The sequence below is a fragment of the Motacilla alba genome, chromosome 2, assembly GCF_015832195.1.
Source record: "Motacilla alba alba isolate MOTALB_02 chromosome 2, Motacilla_alba_V1.0_pri, whole genome shotgun sequence".
Classification (NCBI taxonomy): Eukaryota; Metazoa; Chordata; class Aves; order Passeriformes; family Motacillidae; genus Motacilla; species Motacilla alba.
This window is the reverse complement of record NC_052017.1, coordinates 122,846,056-122,870,886: the sequence shown is the minus strand read 5'-3', so window position 1 is coordinate 122,870,886 and position 24,831 is coordinate 122,846,056. Positions and strand designations below refer to the sequence as shown.

The following is a 24,831-nucleotide window of genomic DNA, read 5'->3' as shown; positions in this document are numbered from 1 at the left end:
TGGCTAAATGTGGGGTACACGCCTGAGGCAGCAGCAGAGAAATGTCCAAAGCACTTCTGTTAACAAGAAATGCTGTTGTGCTGCTGCCCTGGCTCGCCTGCGTTACTGCAGTGGTTGCTCAACCTCTGACAGCTGCAGTCTCTTAGCTACAGGCTTTTTATCTTTAGAGACAGGGACCTGGGGTTGAAGAAATGTACAGAGTAAAAAGGGAGATTACTGATGCAGGACAGGTGCAATTTTCAGACAGGCTGGACTCTTTTTTAATGTGCTTGAATAGTTAGTAACAGGCTTGGAAGTTTATTGACGTGAAAGACAGGCAGCATCAATTCAGGCAATGTTTCTTCCCATTTGACTCAGATTAATCTCACTGATTAGGAAGGGGAAAAAAGTGTTTTATTGCATAGAAAATATAAAAAAAATTTAGTTAGAAGTTTTTATTTTTCAAGGAAGATGAAAACTGCAAGTAGGAATTAAACAGATGCAGTCTATGCTTGATATTGTGTTCTTCCTTGTAAACTCACTTCTCAGAAGCGTAAGCTTTGTTATGTATATTCAATCAAATTTCTAACAGGAAACCACTCATCCTAGGAAAGAAGCCAAAAACTTGCAGCATTGGGCCCATTCTCCAGGCAAGTCTAGTTGAAAAGACATTTGTTTGGAAAGGTTGAACAACATCATACGCTTTTGGATAAAATATATGAGAGGCAGCATGAGAAGAAACAGAAAAACAGAGAATGAAATAGGGCACTGGGAGGCTAAATGTGTATTTCAGTGCTGATCCCAAGGCACTGTTGCCATTGTGATCCATAAAAATGAGTTAGTTTATGGCCTAAATTAAGGGTTTAACCATTAATTACAATTAATTACAATTAGTGGTAATGAAACCTTTTAAATTCTATCATGTGGCTTTAAATGGACTGGAAAAGGCTGCAATTCTTTTATATGAGCAATACTCAACTAGGAGAAAACAAATTTTTAATAAAAGTAAGATATGCATAAAACCAAATGCACTGACAGGGCAAATAAAGGAGATTCTAGAAAAGGCTGCAAAGGCAAGGCAGAACATCTTTCAGCAAGATGTTGGAGTAAAACACATCTGGTTTTGAAAGGCTGTAATGGCTTGCTTGAGATCATAGGAGAGAGCCACTTCCATCCATCCTCATCACTCAATTGAGTTTCACCTCTGGCCTGGCTGCAGGTACAGGCTCGTTTCTCAAACTGATCTCTGGAGCACCTGCTGGCAGGAATGGTCTCCCGGAAAGGCTGGGACCTCCCTGAGACTCTTCCTGGCTCTTCTCTCTCTCTCTTACAGCATATGCTGAACAGAGTAATAGAGCAAGCATTTTTCGTGTCTTTGACTCTGTTATGCCAGATAAAAGATGTTGCAAATGGGAACAAAGCCCCTCAGAGATATGAAGATAAAAGTAGAGGGAATTTCACTGGTGGATATAGAAGAAGGATGCTCCAAAGACAAGTAGAGCTGGGGAAAGAAGGAATTTTGTACAGCAATTAAAAAATCATAAAAGCCCCATAAGTTTAATAAAACTATCAACATTTTAATAATCATATAATAGAAGTAGTTTATTTTGAAACAAAATGTTTGGTTTCAGATAGCATTTAGCAGTTCTTAACTGTAGGTTATTTTTCTATGTAAAAAAGTTATTTTAAGAGATCTGATGCAATGTAAACCTGAAATAATTAAATATTTTCATCTCTCTTTCCCACCTGTGGACAAACCTGAGTGGCCCAGTTTGACTTGTGCTTCTAAAGTTATTCTGCATTTTCTGTTTAATTTACTACTCAACAGTAATCTCTTGTCTACTTTTGGAAAAGTTAAGATCATTAAATTTTGTTTGCTGATATGAATTTTGCGAACCCTTTATGATTAATGATCATAAATTATCTAAAAGTAATGGATAATCTGGGAATGCATTTCTCTTCCTGTTAGGAGTTTGAATAGAAAAGACACCCTTAGAGTAATTGTAATGTCCTTTGCCATGAAGCATTTCAGAAGTGACTTGTTAATTTGAATGGCTAACATTTCATGGTGTTTAAATGTGCATATTTAATGTGTTATAAAATCAGACCTTTTCAGATTTGGAAAACAATTTTCAAGGACATAGTCATGCACTAATAAAAAGTAAGATTTGGACTATGCAGATAAAAAGCATTTTTTAAAAGAGCATTTGCTTTCAATGGAGGTAGCAAAATGCCTTTGAGATTTTGAGGCACTTGCCCATTTTTCAAGATTTGTTTTTCTTCCACTCCATTTTCTTCCATTCTTTGCTTTCTGGAAAGAATTTTTATCATAAATCCTGGAGAACAGTGAAAAATTAGAGCTTCATATCAAAGTACACATATTTCTGGATGCTGTGCTGGCAGACAGTACATTCAAAAGCAATTTGTCCTATAATTCATGATAATGAAGAAAATCCTTATCCTCTAATTCAGTATTTACTGGATGCAAATTGGGTTGGCACCAGAAAGAGACTGCTTGAAAGCTGCACCAGGCCTCAGGAGCTGACTGTAAACCCCTAATGTGATTTTCCTTTACATTATGTCTTTAAGGGCACATTGGGACGAATTTTGAGACAGAAAAATCACCGGTACCTAGTACTGGCTCAAAATAAAGGAACCCCCCTCCCTGCCACGAAACATCCACAGGGTAGAATGTCATTTAGACTGATGTCCCTTCTCTAATGGCCTTGTACCCCAGCTGTCAGTCTGCCTGTTTCCCTGGTGTTCAGAGCATTCTGAAATCCCCTTATGACAATTCTGGAAGGCGCCTGCTATGTGTTTGTACTGGATTGTCAAATTATTTTCTGTTTCCAACCCATTTGGCAAAAGAACTTGGCCACCCTGTCTGTTCAAAGTTACTACACATCCAGAAATGGGTAAATGAATGACCACGGATACCCAGGGGAGCTGGGATTAATAGACTCCCTTTGTTGTTTGTCTTGGCTTTTAAATGGCTGTGTTTGGACTGCACAGTTCCACAGTGGTGCAGGATTCCAACACACATAGGAGGTTTTTATTTCAAGTTTATTTTCGACACTGTTTGAAGTGCTGGAAAGGATATTTTCAAATTTTTGATAGTTCTAACACAGTTGTATACTGCTTATGGTGTTTCTTACACAGATGTGGTGAGAAAATGAAAAAAAAAGAGGCCGTAAACAAGATGGAAGATAAAGACGAGTAATAAGGAGAGAAAAATATTAAATGGGGGAGCAAAAAAGGGGGAATATTCAGATATTCAGAACACTTCTTAAATATAACAAGGCATAACCAATGCAGCTCCAGCTACAGCATCTAGTGTTACATCATAGAATCAAAGCATCCTAGACTGTCTTGGACTGGAATGGACCTTAAAGATCATCCAGCTCTAACCCCCTGCCATAGGCAGGTACATCTCCCTCTAGACCAGCTTGTGCAAAGCCCCACCCAAACTCATCTGGGGCACTTTGAGGGATGGGCACCCACAACTTCACTGAGCAACCTGTGTCACTGCCTCACCCCCCACACATGAAAGAACTTTCTCCTACCATCTAATCTGAATCTCCCCTCTTTTAGTTTAAAACCATTCTTCCTTGTTCTATCACTATCTGTACTTGGAAAAAATCACTTTCCCTCCATTTTACAAGCCTCCTTAGGGTACTAAAAGGCCACAAAATAATGTGGAGAAACAAAAATATTTATTTGTTAATAATGAAATATGGAGGAATAAAAATATTGGAGAACAGTCCTGGTACAGATACCTTTGCTCCAAGAAACATACTGATGTGCTAAAAATGCAGGCAAACTGCTGTGATGTTCAGGTCATATTTTAAGGGATCATGTGCATCTTCAGTTTTCAGAGATGAGTGGTTCAAAATGAAATCTACATCTGGTACCTAGACGGCTGGAGATAGATGCAGACTACTAAACGCTCACTCCATGAGCAAAATTAGTTATGGAAGCTGGCTTTGGTGATACATTGTTTAATTATTACTCACATGAAGAAAATTCTCCTTATCTGACTAAGAGCTGCTTTATTTTCTCACATCAATCAATCAATCAATCAATCTATCTATCTATCTATCTATCTATCTATCTATCTATCTATCTTTGTTTGACAGATATATCCAAATATTGAAGTAATTAATGTGTAGATAAAAGTAATCCCTAATTGCTTTTAAACAAGAAATGGGTTCAGACAACTGTTTTTAAGCTGGGAATTTCAACTTGAATGCATTCAACCTCAGATACCAGTGCCTTTAGTTACTAGGGTGTCTGAGACACACCACCAGTCATGAGTGCTCCTCTTTCACATTTGTTCACTGACTGTTTTTTTTTTTTTTTTTACAATGCAGTTGTTCAGAAGAAGCTGCAGTAATGTTGGTGCTCATCAATGCACTGTGTATCTAAGAGATACTATTAATGGAGCAGATTGTGAAGGCAGGAGGAAAGGCTCCTACTGCAATGTAAATGCCAAGGTGAAGCCTTGGTATGGTGACTCCAGGTACTGATGTTTTCAGTGGAAGGAATTGAGGCTGGGATTTTTCCGTGTAAAAGCATGGGAATGGTCTCAAGTTAGACTGGTTTCAAGAAATACCCATTTGGCAGGAGAGTCAGAGACATGATCTGTAACTATGGGTGAAGCTCTGCTTCTAGTGAAGCTAGATAATGAAAAGTTTTGCTTCTTTTTTCAATTTATTTTTGTACAGTCTGCCAAACGACCTTTGGGATGTGGAGTAAAAAAAAAAAAAAAAATAGCCCATCAATGTTGTGATTCAAGAAAGCTTTCTCATCCTCAGCTGGCACCAAATTGCTGCTCCCATGGTTGTGATCTGTGGGGGTGAACAAGGCATGTTGGGGGCATGCAAGAAGTACCACCTGAGCCTCTGCCCTCATGGTCCCCTGCAGCTTGAGGCCTGGAATTATATAAAGATCAATGTCAAATTGTCTTAGGGTTGTTCATTAGTGGCAGAGCCCATGGCAGAGTGAGGAGAGAATATTTGCCAGCATTGGGATGCATGTTCATAGCCCCATGTGCTCCAAGACAGACCCTGGTGCTGACACCAAATCCTCTCCTTGTTGGTAGCAAAAACATCTCCCTACAGGCCCATATTCCATAGGCTAATGTGTGGTTTTGGATGAGGAACTGTGAAGCTTCTTGGAATTTTTGGTATCTTTGGTTACTTAGGAGTGAACCACTGTGTATAGACACACTATGGTGTAAATCAAAATGTGACAGAAACATCTGTTTCTGGTGCTGATTACACCTATTACTGGGACCTTTACATGGAAAGATGCTTCACGCAGTGTTACTGCTCCACAGAAGCACAGCTGAGGGCCAGCAGCAATAGAAAGGGAGATAATAGGTGGGCAGGAGGGGAGACATATGTCTCAGGCACTGCCTCTCCTCATTCCCATCCTTCTCACCTTAAAATTTGGTGGGAAAAGGTAACAGAAATGAGATGGAAGAGGAAAGGTTGACTTTTGACAGGGAAGGAGCACATCCCTTCTCTGCCTGTCACCTGGAGCAGCAGTTCTGCAGGTGCCACGCAATGTCCAGGGAAGAACATTTGTCCCCCAGCTCTGCTGCCTTTCCTGCCTTCCCCCAGCAGCCTCCTGCACAGAGCAGTAAGCCCGGGTGGCCAAAGCAGAGATGGGTCAAGAGTACCAAGAGCTGCCTCTGGGCAGGCTGTGGGGCTGGCTCAAAGGGGCAGTGAGCTGGATGTGAGGCCCAGCACTGAGTGTGGTTCTGGTGCTGGCAGAGGTGCCCTGGGCTGGCTGCTGCTGGGGGGGCACAGTGAGGCCAGCCCAGCCCAGGCTGCACGGCAGGCTTGTCTTGTGGCATTTCATTGCAACGGCATTAAAAACCCAGGAGGCTGTAAGTCTATATCAAACAGCATGAAAGTAAAAAAAAAATATGACTGTTTTCCTGCATTCTTTGTCACACTAAGCGCTAGGGATAAGCTTGATTCAGTTTCATCCCAATACAAAGCCATTAAAAGGATTTAATTACACACAATTTCTCTTCTATAATCCAAAGTCTAGAAGAAATGCACATCCCTTTAGTGTTTCTTTTTTATGCTGCTAAGTAAATGGAACATATAAACAATAAAAACAAATTTGACATATGCCCTTTGAAGTCTGTACACCAGTAACAGTAACAGCTAAATATTCAAGGCCAATGGGTAAAAATTGAGAAATGTTAAATATTCTGTAAGAAAAACTTCTGCTGCATACAATGTCACAGTGCTCTAATTTCATAACCGAGAAGGATGAAAAGATCTTTCTGATTACCCACCAAGGTAGGAAAATATAGCACACATATGCCAAAAAAAAAAAAAAAAAAGGATAATAATGACATGCTGTGAAGATGATTCTATAAATGTAAATGACTAATCTGTAACAAGCCCAAATGAGCTTTGCTGTGTAATGCAAAAATAAAAAATGCCTCAGGTGTAACTCTCTGAGAGTATGAGGTCATGACTGTCAGGTGAGGTACAGAAAAAAGGAGAGAAAAGGAACAGAGTCCTGTAAAAGCTTACAAGGAAATAAACAAGAATGACAAACTGGAAAAAGCTTAAGCAGGAGACTGCTGAAGTGCATGTATTGCTCTAGATGGTCTCATGAGTTCAAAAATCTATTAATGAACACTGCCTAATTAACAGAGCAGAACCTAATTCCTAAGCAGCATAAAATCCGTTAGCAACTTGTTTTCCAAAAGGGCAATTCTCATCCATTAGTTATACTTGATTTGAGTTAAAATTGTGCTGGAAGGACACAATCTAGAATGGCCATGCCTGACAGTTTTGTACATGGATTGAAAAGCATGATAACAACAGCCATGCTGGCTTTTAGAAAAAGTCTGCCTGGTTTGTCTAGCAGCAGAAAGTGGAAGAAGATGCTGAGGGAAACTCTAGATGAAGTTGGGCAAATCTCTCTAGCTTTCATCAGCCAGCAAGTTCCCTATTTCCTGAGTCACAAGTTCCACTCACATAATAATTTCCTACAAGGTAGTGCTCTATCAATTTTGCTATTATATTTTTGAACTAAATAACATTTTAATAACCTCTAAACAGTCTGTGATAACAAATATATCTAAAATAAACAATACATGAAAACATGATTCCTTTTTGAAATTTCTGACTGATGATTCTTTGACTGTTTATGTCCCCTTTGGATTGTGTGAAATAGAATATAATTGTTCCTATTCATCTTCTCATTACCATTCATGACTTTGCAGACTTATATTTTATCTTTCATCTGTTGTCTCTCTCCAAACTGAAAAGTGGACTGTTTAATTTATCTTCTTATGGAAGATTTTCTGTTCCTCTAATTGTTTTTTATCCTTCTCTGCGCTATGCTTTTTTGGGGGCAAAAATGAAGTCAGTAGTTAAGATGCGAGAACACCAGGGATTTTAACAGCGATGTAAAGAAACATTTTGCTCTGTTCTTTGTTCCTTTCCCAGCAATTTCTGTTGCAATGCTAATGTGGAGGATCTTGTCTATTAAAATAACTCAGTTATAAGTTCACTCAAAATGAATATAGTATCAAGGGGAAGAAATGGCAGGTGTCTGTATTGCTGCCACTGATTACCAATCTATTGCATGATGAGTTTTTCTTTAGGAAGAAATGAACAGTAATGAAATCAGTGGAATGAAACCTCTGAAACATTTAATTTGTAATTTCCACCAAGTATATGCATAATATCAGGCCTTTCATTGCTGTTGTGTCATTCTTTGTCTGTGTCTTTACTCGAGCATTTGTACTGGGCACAGAGGAACTTCACGGACTGAGTTTTTGGGGAATATTATAACTTCAGTGAGTGAGAGCTCACCCTCTCAGCAGGTGCTAGTGCAAATGGAAATTCCTTGGATATACAGTCATGTCCTCTTACTGAAATGAATGCTCTGGCAGAAATATTTGTTTGAAAGAAGTGACAGTGCTAATGAGTGTGTGCTAGAACCACAGAGTCACTGTTAGCAAGCCAGCAAAAATGACAAAAGTAGCAACACTGCAGTTGTCATCTAGATGAATTGTTCAAATTAGTGAGGTCCAGGATAGTCAGGTTTCACTGCAAATTCAAGCTAAGTGCCAGGTTTTAAAGACCTGTCAGTAATCCAGCTCTACTGACTTCAGCAGACACATAACAAACCACACACCAGAGTAATCATTCCCTTGAGGTTCTTGGCAGTGACCCTGATCTGGTCTGACAGGAATGAAAGAAAATGGAATTGCTTTTCCTGGATCTGATCCATGTGCTATCTGTGGCACAGATGCTGTACCTGAACTTTTGTACACATTTTTGACGACATCATGAAAAGTTCTGTTAACAGCAGTTTTAGCAAGAAATCACATCGTTTAAAAGACAAATAAAAGGCTTAAGAGACATACAAGCTCGTTTCATTTTCAGAAACCCTCTCCAAGGGACTCCATGGGCAGGTGGAAGAGGTTTCTAATGCCTATTTAATTGTGCAAGCTGATTTGCCACAAAATAACATTGATCTCCTGGGTGAAGGACACAGAAAGCCCTAAGATCCTAAAGCTTCTGTGGCTTTCCTTTTGTGTATCAGCAAAAAGAAACATTAATTAACCAGGACAATATATTAGCAATTTTAATTTTCCTGTGGTCATTGCAGCCAGTCATGACTTTTCTGAAATGGTGCAACACAGCACAAATGCTGCGCATATACAGAACACTGATAATTTCCAGACTGGCAATTCAGGCTGGCTATGGTGTCTCATTATCATCTTCTGACTTATCTGATCTAGAGTTTGTATTTTCTCTTTGTAAAAAGTAAAAAGAAAAAGCAACTTGATTTAGTTCTGACTTCGAGAAAAGGAAGACCTCTTCAACACATCAGTCATGATGAAAGGCAAATAAGCAGTTAATGGGTATTTCCAGCTGCCTTTGCACCAAACTTTGTGAAAAAGGGGTAACAACTCTTCCAAATGCTATGTGACAGACTTAGTGATTACGAAACAGAGCTTCGCCATTATGGGTGGGCTCATAAAGAGGGGAAGACTTAGTCTGTGGAAAATCCTAGAAATCCAATTTCCATCACTACTGAAACTGCTAGAAATGCCTCTTAGCATCTGTGCTACGCTAGTGTCTTCATTCAAGTGTGTGTGAACGACCCCAAACTCACTCTACTCAGGGTGTTCCTCTATATTGCATAAATAAGACATTTTAGCTGCCTTGTGCAGACCCTGTGAATAATTTCCACGGACACTACGAGGAGTCAAGATCTGGTAGCACCGAGAGCATCTGCTTGAATTACAGATTTACCTCTTAAACTCAGACACAATAACTGCACTGGTTTTGAGCAGCTATTACAGATGCCCCGAATGAAGCATTAATTATGCCCACATTGTGTGCAACTGCATTTCAGCCCACTTGGCCCCTGTCTGAAGCTATGTCTATCTTGTGATGCATGCTTCCCCAGTGTTGAAACCAGTGAGGCTGGCTTGCAAGATGCTGAAAGACAATGAACTCATTCATTTCTATAAACATATTGATGGTTCTTGTCCATGCAGGCTACCATGAGTCAATGATGGCAACGGAGAACACACAAACAAACAGGAAACTCAACTGCTATCCTGTACACTAAATCATGTCTAATTACTAGCATGCATTTTTTTAAGGAAAGATACCTTTCTCCTCTCCTCTGCAGCCTCCAGCTTTTTCTGGATTTCCTCAAGAGAGAGTTCTTTCTTCTTTGGAGAAGCTAAAGTTCGTGGTGCTTCTGAGACTGGAGATGGCGGCTTTAGGATCAGCTCAAAGGCCTGGCCTGAGGCACGTTTGTTGATTTGTTTCACTTCCATGTCTGCACAATAAGGTGGGAAATTTTAAGTCTTTAATACACCAGCAGTGGTCAGGAGAGAAGCAGCACTGATATCAGAGTAGGATCAGAAGCACAGACAAATGATTTAGCATCTTTGCCTTGGGCATTTTAAAAGTAATGGCAGATTATGGTCTGAAAACTGTTCTCAGGAGTACATTCCATTTTATCTGTAATAGCCTAATTATACCTTAATCTCATAAAGATAAAAATTTACAGCAATTTTGGCTGCTTATTGGGGTTCTGTGCCATTTCACACCCTCTGCAAGCAATGCCCAAGCTGGGTAATTTTTAGGCATCCTTTCATCTTTTCTTCATTTTCTTGGGAATTATGCCAGCCATGAAGAGCTGTAATTCTCATATGGGGAGTAGGGAAAGAACAGCTCAGTATGAGAGGGCTAATGTTAAAAGTTTACTTAGCTCCTATTAGGAACAATATCCAGCATCGTGGGTACTGCACACTCCACAGAAAGTAATAGCCCTAACCAGCAATTAAATTGTTAAATCAGCAAAATATTTACCAACTAACACTATGGACTAGGAGGACAACTGAGTCATTTTCCAGGACTAGAACATTTTCTAACCTGCAGGATGATTTCCAGTAAACATCACTCACCATCATATTTGTAGATGTTCATGTTGCGAGGTTCCGGGTAAAAACAGGAGCAGATCAGCGAGAGCATGGACAGCTCCTTCATCTTTTCCTTGTAAGCTGAAAGGAGAGATCTTGTTAGCATGCTTCACTTCCCCAGCTCCTCCTCTGAGAATCTTGAGCTGAGATGAGTGGCTGGGGACCAGAAAACCTACTCCATCACCCACCTGGCAGATTTCTCTAGAATATTTACTTTCAACTATTCTCAACATTGAACCTTTATCAAATCACAAATGAGATCCTCAGAACTGGCTTCTGGTCCTCTACATGACCTCAGCCCTGGGCATAATACAGGCAGTCCTTTCTGATTTATAGAAAGTGAATTTGGCTACCAGGAAATGCATTTAGCATTGGAAGAGAGCCATGACTCCACTTTCCCCTGGCAGGTGGAGAGACACAAAGCTCTTACAGGCAATTGAGAACAGCTATGAAAAGCTGGCCATATATCGCCATAGACTAAATACATTATTTTACAAATGAAAATGTCATCCAGAAAATTAATAATAAAACCAGAAATGAGGATACCTTTATCAAACCACTTGCATAATGTCCTTAATATGCTTAACTACCAGAAACAAAGCTTTTCATTCCCCACTTACTGGCCAAAATATGTGGCTTTCATACTCAGGTCTAGTCTATATTAGTTGATGCCATTAATACCCTTGTAATTTACCTTTATGGTACCATCTTTGCTGACTTTATAATGCCTGTAGGTCCCAGTCATGAACTGAGGAGGCACTGGTCTAAAAATAGTCATACCAATACATAATCATTATGCGGTGAGCACTGTGCTCACCCTTCCTAATTGCCTGTAAATAAGAAAACAGTCTCATACTTTGTCACTTGGCAAGCCAGTGAAAGAGCCCAGACTGGAGCTGGCTCTCCTGGGTCCTGGGGCAGTACCCTGCCCACTGCCCACACTCCATAACCCATGCATGTTAAGGCAGGGTGCTTCAAAATTCATCTTGACACACACAAATCTCTGCTATGATCAAAACCATATCTACAGAGGGAGACACTCATTCTCTGCCAGCATGTGAAAACATGGCTTAAAATACATGCGACTCGAAGTATTATACTTGACAAATTAGACCAAATTAGCCGTTGTTGTTGCTAAAGGAAAATCAGATGGTCCTTGGATCTTCAAACTGTGGATAGAAATTAAATTCTCAATCAGCCTCTCTCACGGATGCTCTTGTGGTTTTTGATTTTGCTTTTTGTACTCAGAAAGAAACCTGAGATTGATGATGAGGGCTTGAGAGCCTTTGGGTGCTGTTCAGTATCGTGGTATTTGAATAATCCATGGGTCAAGAAAAAACATTTAGCTACCAGTAGAGGATTAGATAATTTAATTAAGCTTTGCACAAGGGCCTCTTGTGCAATCATGTACCTTGAATAACTCACCTAACAGAGACAGAACTTTTCAGAAATCATTGGTAAAGGAGAGGATTTGAGGTTAAGAGCGTACTGAAGACTTTGCTTTCAGTGAACTTAGGCTGTCACAGAAGCTTGGTTTTGACTTGATTTTAGTTTGAAACTTAAGTACCAACTTGCAAGGAATAACTCAAAAATCTTCTGAAGAGAAAAATCTTGTCCATCTGATGTATGTTGAATTATGAATAATAATAAACATAATGAAATGTTCACTTAGACCTCCATCCAACAAGCACACAGGTGTAGTTTTCCAGACTTTTCCCTGAGGAAAAGTCCCTTGCCTAGCCAGCTGCCCATACCACTGGAATTTCATTCTTCCCAGCAGCAAGGTTGTGGAGTGGCTGTGCATCAAACCCTGGCAGGCTGCTAAATATAGAGAAAATGGACACTGGGCTGTGTGTTAAATACATGGTCATTGATGATACAAGCAGAATCTTGTACAAGAGCTGCTGAATCACTGCTAAAATGTATACCTTGAAATATCTTTGTAGAAAAAGGCATGCAAAGTAGCATCCTAGGAATCTTGCCTTTTGGGGCCTTTGTTAATATTTTTTATCTTTGCTTGACATTGAATATGTTTTGCTTCCTAACAGCATTTTAAATGATTAGAGAAAGGTGTTTTTTTTTTCCCCCAGCTTGCCATCTGCAAAACACAGCAGGAGAAAGATAAGAACATGCCCAGATCTCTTTTCTTCAGTGCAATAGCTGCACTGAAAGCATGATGGCAAAATCATTGTCTTAGTTCATTCTGGCCACTGGCAGAATTAAGATGACTTTCCATCCTTCACAAGAATTACTTTTTGGTTTTTTGTGGTATTCACTTAGTCTGCACTTGCCCTAGAGACTCCTTCAACCGTAGCTGGAGCTTGGCTTGAATACTCACAGAGATTCTGGAGGCTTCTGCAGCCCTGGGAACCAAACACCCTTCCATAGTGGCAAACACTGTTTTCCTGTTATAGACTTAAGGGCTGAGGGTGTCAAAGGACCTGAAGAGGCACACACCTCCTCTGGTGTCCAGCATCAACATTGTGATGAACTGTCCCCCTTGATCAGGCTCAGCTCTGAGTAGCAGGGGCCCTGCTTTGTTCAGCTCTCCTTTCCTTAAACATTTCCTTAAAACACATTAAAAAAGCTGAAAGCAGTAATGTTAGCCCAGTTGGTGGTCTGATTGAAGTGGCTGGCCCATGTCACACAGATTAGACAGGGAGGTAACTGTACTTTCCCAGATCCCAAGGGTTAGTGTTTTAGAAATGGAAGCCTGTTATCTCAAGAAGGTTTTTTGTTAAGAAAGCAGCACACACAGACCACACACCAATTTGTGCAATCTGCACAGGACCTCTTGTGCAATCTGAAAGAGGAACAAAAATTACCTGCCTCATAGTGGAGCTTTTCAAAACCCTTCAAGACCAGCAGTGATTGCAATGAAGTTCATTTTCCAAATGTGTTTCCACTGGCTTTCTAATTATATCCCTCCTTGTGCAGTCATGTAGGCTACATATCATTCCATTAACTGTGCAAGTTAAATGAAGGAGAGTAAATGATGGTAATACTACAAAAGCTTTGATAGGGAAATTGCTAGGCAAGAACAATGTTGACAAAAGATGGCAACAGAATCTTTTTACTTACATGCAGCAAGATCTAAATGTTTATATGCATTAAGAACACTGATTTTTGAGAAGACCAGAAGAGAATGCAGTATTAGCATTTCTTGAGGTTTTGCTGTGAATATACTAGTATTCAAACTGTGTGATTATTCCAGAAGTTCATCTACTTTTCAAGAATAAACTCATATTCAGAGTTGCAGAGAAAACCTTAGAAATACTATCGAATGCCCCTAAATGTTTGACAGATTCAGAAAAGAATTAACTCAGATGGCTTTAAAAATCTAGAATGTATGATTTTTTTCCCGAACAAGTCCCAAATGTACCTTAATATTATTGTTTTTAGCCAACCTCACTCTTTTATCAAACTTATGGAATTATTTTCAACAGCTGTATTTAGAAACTGTGAAGCTACTCTCTCTGTTGGATGAACATCCATGGTCTTCCTTTTTGGGCTCTACCTGCTTGTCTGGGTAAGACCTTCAGGGGTCTTTTAAGGGCTCCAGTTCTACATCTGCATGAGCAAGAAGGGAAGGACAGCAGGACTGGACCTTCAGAGGGAAACAATTCTCAGGATTTCATGCCCATGTTGTACAATTTTGGAGATCTTTTCTTGAGGTTAGTATGGTCCCATGGTCTGAACAACCATTAGAGCCTGGGGCACAGTAGATATACTGCTAATACACACCTTCCAGTTTCAATACCTATCAACTAAACTTGTTTGTGCTCCAAGATTGCTCTGATGTGTGAACCAAACCGTGGTCAGCTGGGGTGTTTTGATGATCCTCTTTGAAAATCCTCTATTGATCTCAAGTAATATGTTTATTCAGATATATCCTGTATTTTTCTGCTAATGACAGAAAAGGGCTGCATCCATTGCCAGTCCTGCAGCTCACCTGCCCAATGAATGAAGCTGCTAAGGTGGAGTGCTATGGCTGCCAGTAGAAGTCAGCAACCACTTATTTACATTTACTGCTGGGAGAAATAGGAAGGTTAAGGAAAGCACTGCTAAACCCTAACTGTCTGTCCTCATCTGTTATCCAATAGCTATGAGGAATTTTTTACAGTTTACACTGTAAAATGAAAATCTGTCCTGACTGACAGGCCATGGGCAATTTGGGTCACATTTTGTTCCTTGGCAAAGCACAGCTCAGACAGATTGCTGTGTCACAGCAGAGACCATTATTCATAAGCAAGACTATTTTTAACACATGAAGGGAGAGAGAAAAGTGTTAATGTTACTTATAATTAACATCTGATATAGGAAAATGTGATTATTATTTTTGCCTTACTGAATCTGGTCCACATATAAGAAATGTATTTTATACACACATTAATATGTATAAATATTAATCATATACATTAATATGTATACATCATGTACATATAATTTGTAATGTTACTGTATTTTGACATTTCAAGTACCACTTGCCAACTAGTTCTTGAAGTTCTGCACACCTGGAAGGAAAAGGAAATTGGAACATTGCCCATGGTCAGAGTGTGGAACCCATAACACAGCTCAGCCCTGTGACAGTTGCCCTTCTGAGACTGAACTGAAATTCTGCTGAAATTTTCTCCTCTGGCAGACACTGAAGCATTAAGATGTAAGATTATGCATGACATGCAGATACAGAAGACCTATCACACCCCTCCTTCATATGGATTTCTGATGGGTGTTATTGACAATGTGGTTTGTTACAAATGTCATTTTGGTAATGTTTCCTCTGGGGTTCTAGAGCTTTTGGTTTGTCAAGGCAATGCTTTAAGTCATATAATTTTGTGAACGCCAATACCACAATCTGTTGACCAATAATTTACAATTTTATTTTTACTAATCCATTTTAGTAATGTGCTGCATCCTTTTCTGCCAAACCAGATAACATTATACAACCCCAGCTGTGTTGTTTCCCATAGCTGGTAGGGTATTTGAAGAAAGTTACATGAGGAGTGCTGCTAAAGGGGTGGCTAGTACTGGCACAAGCACATGGGACTGGGAGAAATCAAATTCATGATGGGGCACGAGTAGTACAGATTCTAGGTATCATTTAGTTTTTAGCATGTCTGAGATCTATTAGCCTGGGATTCACTTTAATTAATGCCGGCCATTATTTAAAAGAGCTACTTTGCAGAAATCATGAAAGCTTATTTTTCAGTCAAGGGAGAGATTAGCATTACCAGAGAACAATGGCTCCATTCAGATGTCTTAAGTTAAACAAATTAGGTTGTCTTAAGTCCAGCAAATCTATCTTCACTTCAGGAAGCCTAAGGATGTTTGTAGGCTTATGGAGTCACCAGTGATGGAGAGAATGAAATCAAAAGCCCCTGCAGTAAATATATCTTATCCACCCCTTATGCTAAGCTGTGAGTGCCATCTCATTTTGGTGGTTCACGTAGTTTGGGCTCATTTTGTTACTCTCTGAATGCAAAACACTGCTCACCAGAGTATTAGGTTGAGTCCATCTCACAACCTTATGCATATTTAAGCTTTTCCAGTTTATTTTTCTTTTTTACAACAAAAATAAAGTTGCTTTACAGCTTTAATGTCCTACAGTGCTCACCTGCTTCACGGCAGGGAAAGGTGGCACAGGACTCCCACCCACCTGGGGCCATTCTTTGGGGACCAAGTCTTCAAAATTGCACACTTTATATACTGCAATGCAGGTTAAGCTAGAGATGAGAATAGAGTTTTGGTTTTGTCCTCTGTCCCTGATTTTTTGATATTTCTATATCTAGGCAATAGAATAAGCAGGTACTGTGATAAGGTAACAAGAAACAGAAAACAAGGAAAAAAAAGAGCTAATCAGTGAGCTAATCTCTGTCAACTGTGACTCTAGAATTTCCTACAATATGCCCAGAAAATGAGAAAGGAAGAACTTGAGCTCTAATCTGCCTTTGTGGCAACTGTGAGTTTAAAAAAATAGTTTTAGGCATTAATTTCTGTAACCCTCATTAATGTTCCTGGGTTTTGACACAAATATCATCCATTTTATTCTCTCCAACATGAGATCCTTTTAACAAAAGTCTTTAAAATGGTTTGGGAGGGAATTGAGCATTAGTGTCATCTATAAAAGAACATAGTGGCCATGAAATCAGGGATCACTGTAGCATCAGTTCTTCAAACCCACACACAAAAAAAACCAAATGCTAGCAACAGATCTGACTTTCAGCTTCTTATTAAGACTGCATCAGACTGTACCAATGAACCCTGTCCTTGAGTGCAAGGCCTGGCATACCATTTCCACAGCATAATTTAGGTTACAGCGCAGGATCTGGCTGGAAAACTGATCCCGTGGAATACACAAGAAGCTGTTTGCTTATGGAAAGACTGTCCAGTAATGGTTTTCTTGAACCTCTACTGCAGAGATACAAATGCATGCAAACATGCAGATTGGAGAGTGGCACAAGTCTCATTAAAGATTGCTTCTAATTTTACAACCTAATTTATCATTGACCATGACTATGGCTTTTTGGACTACTTCAGGCACCATGTCTTTGGTTTTAACTTACTGTGCCTGGCAAGAGTCAAACGTCTATGCTCACTTTATGATGTCAGAATGTTAAGATGTAAAGTTACTATTTTGTATTATTTCAATGTATGTAATTTTCACTGCTGAAACAATGACAAAGCCCATTTACTGAACCCTGACTATTACAGTCATCTGTGACATGAGTTAATGGCACTTCTTTGTTGAGCTAATGCAAACCCATTTCCAAAATGAGATTTTGATGTAAGGGGTTTTTGAATTTGAAAAAAACAACAACTTTGTCATGATTACTCAAAACGAACATTGATGCAGATGCTTTGTTGTAGTCACATTGTGCTTTCTAGTCACTGAAATGAAAACACACCCATTTCCTTCTGGTTTGGAAGGAACACAGCAGATATGTGCCTGTTCAGAGCCTGTCGCTGCACTCGGGGCACCACAGCCTCACCACACTGCGTGCTGGAGGAAACATGGGCAGACAAGACAAGAAAGCCAAGGGCTAGCTCCTCCTTCTTCAACTCTGCAGAAACTGGTCCATGGCAGTGGCAGAGCCAGATGCTGCACTTTCTTCTGAGCCAGCCCTTTGCAGAGCCCATGAATCACACTGGCATGAAGAAGCCCTTGGCAGCTCAGTTCCAAAAGTCCTCTGGGACTGAGGGGAAGGCCAAGGAGCCAGTACTAATACAGAGGACTGTGGCCCTCTTGAAATTTGTTTGAACTTAAGAGAACTTCAACCAAGGTGAAAACAAAAAATTCCAGAGAATTTTTTTTCCCACAAGGGGAAAACACAGCCTTCCTTAAGGTCTGCTTTGCCTTTACGAGGCATCCCTTCACCGTATTTCCCTCTGTACCTCTACATCCCATCTGTCTTCCCCCAGGTTTCTTCCCATAGAGCTTTCTATGTAGGAAAGGATGTAAGTTACTAAAACAGACTTTGAAAACAATGGGGTGGATGAAGAGCGAAGAATGAACTTAAAGGCTACAGTAGTCCCAAGACAGCTTTATTTCCTGCAGGGGTTAACTGAACATGACTGTTTAATTTTTGTGCACTCAGAAGTTCAAACCCTGTTATTCAGATGATTTGGCAGGATACTGATGTTTAAGATGCTGATCTTACACCTACCTTCATAGGAGGTGACCAGAGACACAAATAATTTCTGATTATCACTTAAGTGTGAAAGTCATGAAACATCAAAATTTGCAAACTATTAAGGCAGCCCCAGCCAGGAACCATTCTGCTATCCACAGTCTCCTGTATTCATTGGAAGCAAAAACTTTGTGGAAATTCAGCTATGGGATGATTTGAACCAAAGTAATTTTCCTGAATGTGGACTGGATGGAAAAATTGAACAGGCTTTCAACAAGCACCAGGAGGAAAGCAGAAAGACCAAGAGGAAATAACCTTCCTTATTCGGCTCACATTACCTCCTCAAGAACTGTTGTTGGTTTTGTTACATACCTGCACCTGGGGCAAACAGTTTCTTTTGACTGGCATTGTAGTGAGCTTGGCTCTGTCATGGCTTGCAGAAAAATCTTTTTACTTTTAGCTGAGGACTCCTGCTAGAGTAGTAGTAAGGATTCTCCATGTATTGTTCTGGGTTGATTTTATCACTAATTTTTCTGATCTCAAGAAAAATCCCTCTCTCCTGATCTATCACTTAAGAGTGAATGATTTAAGAAACAAAGCCTTGAGCTCTGGAGTTTTGGAATGGGTGGATTTGCCTACCATGATTTGGTGCTCATGGTGTGTAATGTATTTCCTTTGTGCTGTATGCCTGAAGGGTTGTGACATACCCTTTCACCAGGACACAGACATTAATCTCTTTTACACTTCTGAGACAGGTTACATATAAAATGGCTTTAAAAGCCAGATATTGCACTCCAAAATTTCCTTTAACACGGCTTTGAAGATCCCTCCTGGTAGGCATCACTGAACCATGATGTCCATCTACATGCAGGCTAACAAGCAGTGTTTTCAGGAGCCCTGATGTACATGTCTGAAGACAAGGGAAGCAGAAGGATTTTCAAGGACCCTTCTCAACACACCAGCCTTGCTGTATATGCAGGTTATTTTGTCTCAGCATTCCTGGGACAGGGGCTACCAACTGTACTTGCCTTCCATAACACCAGCATAGTGGAGTTTGCTTCAGGACTTCCCTGCAATAGGACAACCCCAGATTGCTGATCCCTTCCTCAGAAGTGGTCATGTAGTGCTCAGGAGCCCCCTGAGCCCAGCTATGTACTGTGGTGCTTGGCTTGGTTCTGGGGCCATGCTGGTGGCTGAAGCACCAGGGAAGGATGTGCAAAGGAGCTGGAACTCCTTCAGTGTCTTTCTAAGTGTGGGGTGGGGAAAAGTGAGTTACAGATTGGAAGCTGCCAAGCCTGCAAGCAGCCCACTTTCCCTCAGCAGCACCATATCTGCAGCTTGGTGCTGGACCAAGCACTGGTGGGAAGTGACATTTGGAGTCCTTGTGCTGAGCACTCCAATCTCCTCTGGTGTCTCAAGCAGAGAACCCAGCAGAACGCCCAGGACTAGGCTATCAGAGATGGCTGCTACCTCCCAGTGTGCTCTTAAGGTCATCTCATCATGGCTTTGTGGGAGTATGCAGAGGCCCAGCTGAGATCTGCGCTACTTTCTGTGAAAATGTGTCAGATGCAAACACCCTATGCCAAAGAGCTTATGGTGTGAGAAGGAGAGGCGAGGGATGCTGGGGGATAAAATGTCACAGACATGAAAAAAGAAATGCCTTGGGGCACAGACCTGAAAAAAGAAATGCCTTGGATCACAGACCTATTCTGTAGGAAAGCCTCATGGGGAACAGAGCTCTCCTGAATTCTGCACAAGTGACACCTCTTTTCAAGTGCTGCAGGCAATACAGGTGCTGTCTGCAGCCTTGAGGGAGGATGCAAATCAAATATGATGAAATAGAATGGCAATGGTTTAGTCACGCAGCCTGCTATGATCAAACAGCATCTTCCCAAGGTATGAATCACACTACGGGTTCTGTTCCAGCACAGTAAGACTGGGTTACTAGAGCAGGGTGTGAGAGAGCTGCCTGCCAGTATTACTTTTATTTATCTGACTCTCACTGTCGTCCATGTGTGTATTTGGAACAGAGGCATTTATTTAGTTTTTCCCAGTGATGTCTTCAGAGGCTTCACACTGACTTAAATTTGCATCACCCTTATCCCTTTATGCTGGCTCGACAAACTTCCTGGTTGTGCATCACCTGGCCATGCACCACCCACTGACACTTGGCACTGAGTGTCATTTTACTCCAAGCCTCCTGTTTTTTATCATGCTTGGACACTAATGACATAACCTTGCATACTGCTGATCTTCATGATGGAAATCGGAGTTCTGCCACTGTTTCTCTTCATCTGGACACAGATCCTTTCTGGACTTGTACCTGGTGTTACATGATGAAATCCCTCCCCTCACCTCTGTGCTGAGATTACGGTCAAATTGTTCATACCGAGCTTCTCCAGAAAGCAAGTTCTAGCAGAGCTACCCACATGTTTTGAAAGCATGCCATTGATAGACCAGCAAGGAAAGGAATGGCCCAAAATGGTTCAGGAAAAGCAAGCAATTAGGAAAGAATGGGTAAGGAATGCAACTTTTTCTGTTTTCCTCAGTCAGCTGTTGTGGAGTACCTCAGTCAAGGGACCAGAGATAGATTTGTGACAGTTTCCATTATCAGACAGGCTGGTTCTTGCCATTTTTCTGGCTCAGATATGCACACAATTTTAACAGAAATGTAGCTCTGATATAAAATATGACATTTTTATAACTCATATATGTTTTCTAAACACATCATTAACCTGTGCCATTTCAAAGTGCAGATACCATTAATGTCTTTCAGTATTTTCAAAATTTTGCTTTGAACTGATGAAGGCCAAAATATTATTTAGTTGTGTCTTGAGGCTCAGAACAATAAACCAAATAAATTGCAAGATGCCTTTTCCTTTTTTGCTTTAGACAAAAAGAAAAAAAAAGAAGCAGGGAAATCAGCTTAGTAGAAATTTTTGCTTGTATAATATGAAATAAATGCAATTATGATTTCTTGTAGGGCTGACTCTCAATCTTTGCATTCCAGTAATTAAATGCATTTCTTGCTTGTTGAGTCATCGCACTGAGTGCAAAACCTATCGCAATTACTTTCACACCACAAAAATCAGAAGAATCCATTTAAGAGAAAATATACTGCTGTGAGTGCTGTAGATAGTATCTTTCAAAACTAATCATTCCATGTAGGCTGGAAAACACATATTATAGGGTCTGAAAACCAACCAAACATATAGATTCATTAATTAGTTAGTTTATATATATGTCTATACATTAAAAAGTATGTATGTGTGTATATATATGTGTGTGTGTGTGTATATATATATATATATGTATGTATATAAAGCTTGATTTGTGTAAGTTTATTGGTTGATTTTGAGCAATTCCCATGTATTTAATGTACTTAACCCAAATCCAAATATGTGTAACTGCATCTTTATGCTACACAATCATTCTTACTGGCTGCCATGGCTACCGACTAAATGTCAAAATGCAAAAGACAATGAAAGGAGGCAGTCTGGAAAATCCAATTTACTTCTGGGTTTTGAATGGAATTTTAATTTTGTGGGGCATTTTAAAATAAGAATGTCTCATCAGTTTGAATAAAGGCATTTTCTTTATAGAGTTTGCTTTCTGCACACAATTGCAAATGACATAGGTAAGTAGATTATTTATGAAGGAAGAATCCCAATCCTTGCAATTAGACAATGGGGCACACATTATAATTGTGTTAATTAACAGTAGTATTTTAGATTTGAATGCCAGAACAAAATAAGCCCCTAGTAAATCACTTCTGAGTTTCCATATAAAACTGTTTGATTTTGCCTGTTGACATACCTCATATAATTGTGGAAAATTCTGCTTTAAACCCAAGGAGGTGTGATAATGGAAACTGTGTTACTCTGATGCTTTATGTTGTATGGCTTAATTCCCCTTTTTCATAACAAAGACTATCGTAACGTAAATGTTTTTATACAATTTTAAACTACTCAGTGGGTATATGTGGGCGTAAGGGACTGTATTTAATTATAAGATATCACAAAGGATGAAATTTCTGGGTTTAGAGAAATGTAATCCCTAATTTAAAACAGTCTCCTTTTGTAGGAAGCCTATCAAAGTCACGTGTATCTTTGGAGAAATCCTTTGATTCAAAAAATAATGTCTTTAGGTTTTGAAGGAGTTTGAAAGCACTGCACAGAGTAAGCAAAAATGACAGCAATTTCCTCACCAACCATGTTGATACAAAGCAGATTCTGTAAAATTCATCTTTTCACTTGGTGTTTTCTGCTAACAAGTGGGCAGCAGAATGACTAGGAGAAGTATCTTTTGGCAGGTCACCAAATCTAGAAACTGGGGCTAGTGTGGAAATCTATTTTTACAACATTGAAAGGGATAATTTTCTGTTAGTCTTCTCCACAGTCCAAAAAAAAGTACAAATGCCCAAGTGAGGCTTCAGATGATGGGTTCCTAAACCCATAACTGTCAGTGCTGAAGGATGAAGTGTAAGAACCAAAACAGGAATGGATACTGGGGAAGTGACTTTTTTAAAAAATAAGTTTGCAGAAATAAATTCAGCATGTGTAGGTTGGCAGCAAAAATCTCACAAGGGAGAGTTTGTGCGCTTATTTTTTATTCTTTTTTTCTATTTCTTCAATCTTTCTTTTAAATGTTCAGGTTTGGAAGACAGAGAGAAGAGGCAGAGGTGTGCGTGAATCAGCAGGAGGGGTTGGTTGGGTTCACCTCTGATTGAAGGTGTTTGGTGCTGTGCAGCTGCACTTGAGGTTCTATATCCAGTCTTGGATCCCCCAGTTTCAGAGTGACATGGAGGAACACCTGAAAGTCCAGTGGAGGCCTCTCAGGAAGATGGGGAATAACTGGGCAAACAGGTGGCTTAAGGTAGTGAGGACACTATATGAGGTGCTCAAATTCATGAAATGACAGAAACAAACCCTTCTATATGACACACATCTGTCACTCTGTGGCTTTCAGAGTTTTTTATGGGACCTTTACCTAAACAATCTATGCAGTTATTACAACAAATTACCAGATTTATATTTCTACTATTGTATCCTGCCATGACTTTATGCATACATGCAAACATTTGATTGCTTCCATAATGAAAATAATGATCCCTCTCAACAGCATATAAACTCTATCATGGCCGGGCATAGATTATAAATATTATTGAGTATGCTAACCAGAAGATGTATAAAATTAACAAGAAAAAAAAAAGATAAAGAATGATGCCTCTTCTTGGAAACGACACTGATGGTGCAAAGAAATTAGTATATTATTCAGAATTGATTAAAATGGCTGAGAGGGAACGTTTGCTGGTGGGATATTTTTATTATAATTGATGCTACAATAAAACTAGAACAAGAGCAACTGCTTGCAGTAAGTGACCTGCGTTTTAAGTAGCTTTGCTCTGATTTGCATAATAGAAGCACTTTGATTTTTGAAGATGTAAAATTAATGCATAAATGTCTATGCTATAGCAATTTATATGGACTTTCAGGAATGTGACTGCTCCCAATTATTTCCCAGTCTTTCATAACCCACCTCTCTTTTTCATCTTTCTCTTCTCTTTCCTTCTTTTTTACTGTTTTTCAATTTAGTGGTATTTTTCTCATCCCAAAATATTACTGAAAATTTCTAGAGTACTTTTGCTCTGTCAGTCTACCTCTCTCTCTGCAGCTATCTCTGTCTGTGCCTCTCTATTTTTTCTGCAATACCAGCCTCCACTTAGAAGAAAATCTTGATGAATTCAGAGACACTGCTCTGCTATCAAATTAACCACATGAGGAGCTGATCCCTGCAGAGATGCTCCACTGATTGTTGGTGTAAGGGTGTTTGTCTCATTTAGAATAAAAAAAAAGGATACTGCAACTGTGAAATATTCAGGGCACTGTGCACCAGCATCAACAATCCGCCATTAACAGGAAATCAGGACTTCTTTGTTGTTCAGCCTGTCCTTTACAACAGACTTATCAAACTTTCAGAACTAGATTGTCCATTGAATTTTTAATATGTTCTAAAAGTAGCAGGAGTTAGATATCCCTAAATGTCAATTTGCAGCAGCCTATTCTGTCTTTTTCATTATACCATCAAATTCTTTTTCCAGTATAAAAAGAAGTTTCTTTTTCTGAATAATAAAATTATCCTGTTTTTTTTAGTGCAGCTGGCTCTTATATGATTTTAAAAAATAATAAAGGAGATGTTTCCTCCTAATTTGATGCTTTGGGAGTTTTAAAGGGGGAAATATAGGCTCATCAGATGTAAATCAACATGAGTCTACTTCACCCACAGACCTCCACTGGTTTAGTATGTAATTCTGTCAAGGTTGGTGTTCCTGGCCTTTGCACATCTTAGCCACTTAAATGTGCAACACTGTCAGCCATTTCAGGCATTGCTATTTCCCACCTTGTGCAGCTTTGCTTCTCCCACTGCATCAGAAAATATGTCCTTCCACTGAGCATCACATTGTTAAACTACAATTTGGTCCACGGTTTTCTGGGCTGGAAGGCTGCTTCTTCCTGAATTTTGGAGAAGGTTTTAGCAAAAAACATTTCACTATTTCTGTGATGATGACTAGGGAAACATACATGCGTGTGGGTAAGCTAAGCAAGTGGATATTGTATTGTTTGAAAGGTTCTAGTGTTTTGTGCCAGGGAATCATTCTTCATTTGAAAAATTTGTCCAGGCCTGGCCATGGAATAAGTCAGTGAAATATCAGATTTCAGCCTTCAGCCTTGTTTGAGA

The 24,831-nt window shown here is 39.7% G+C and overlaps 1 protein-coding gene across 1 annotated transcript in view; it reads right to left on the bottom strand.

Annotated features, from left to right (window-relative positions):
• STMN2 (stathmin 2) overlaps nt 1–24,831 on the bottom strand; it is a 39,315-nt gene that overhangs the window by 4,107 nt on the left and 10,377 nt on the right. The window contains exons 2-3 of the mRNA XM_038128590.1: nt 10,451–10,546; nt 9,647–9,819 (exon numbers count right to left, since the gene is read on the bottom strand). Of these exons, the coding sequence (XP_037984518.1) occupies nt 9,647–9,819; nt 10,451–10,546 (269 nt within the window). The remainder of the gene's footprint in view (nt 1–9,646; nt 9,820–10,450; nt 10,547–24,831) is intronic.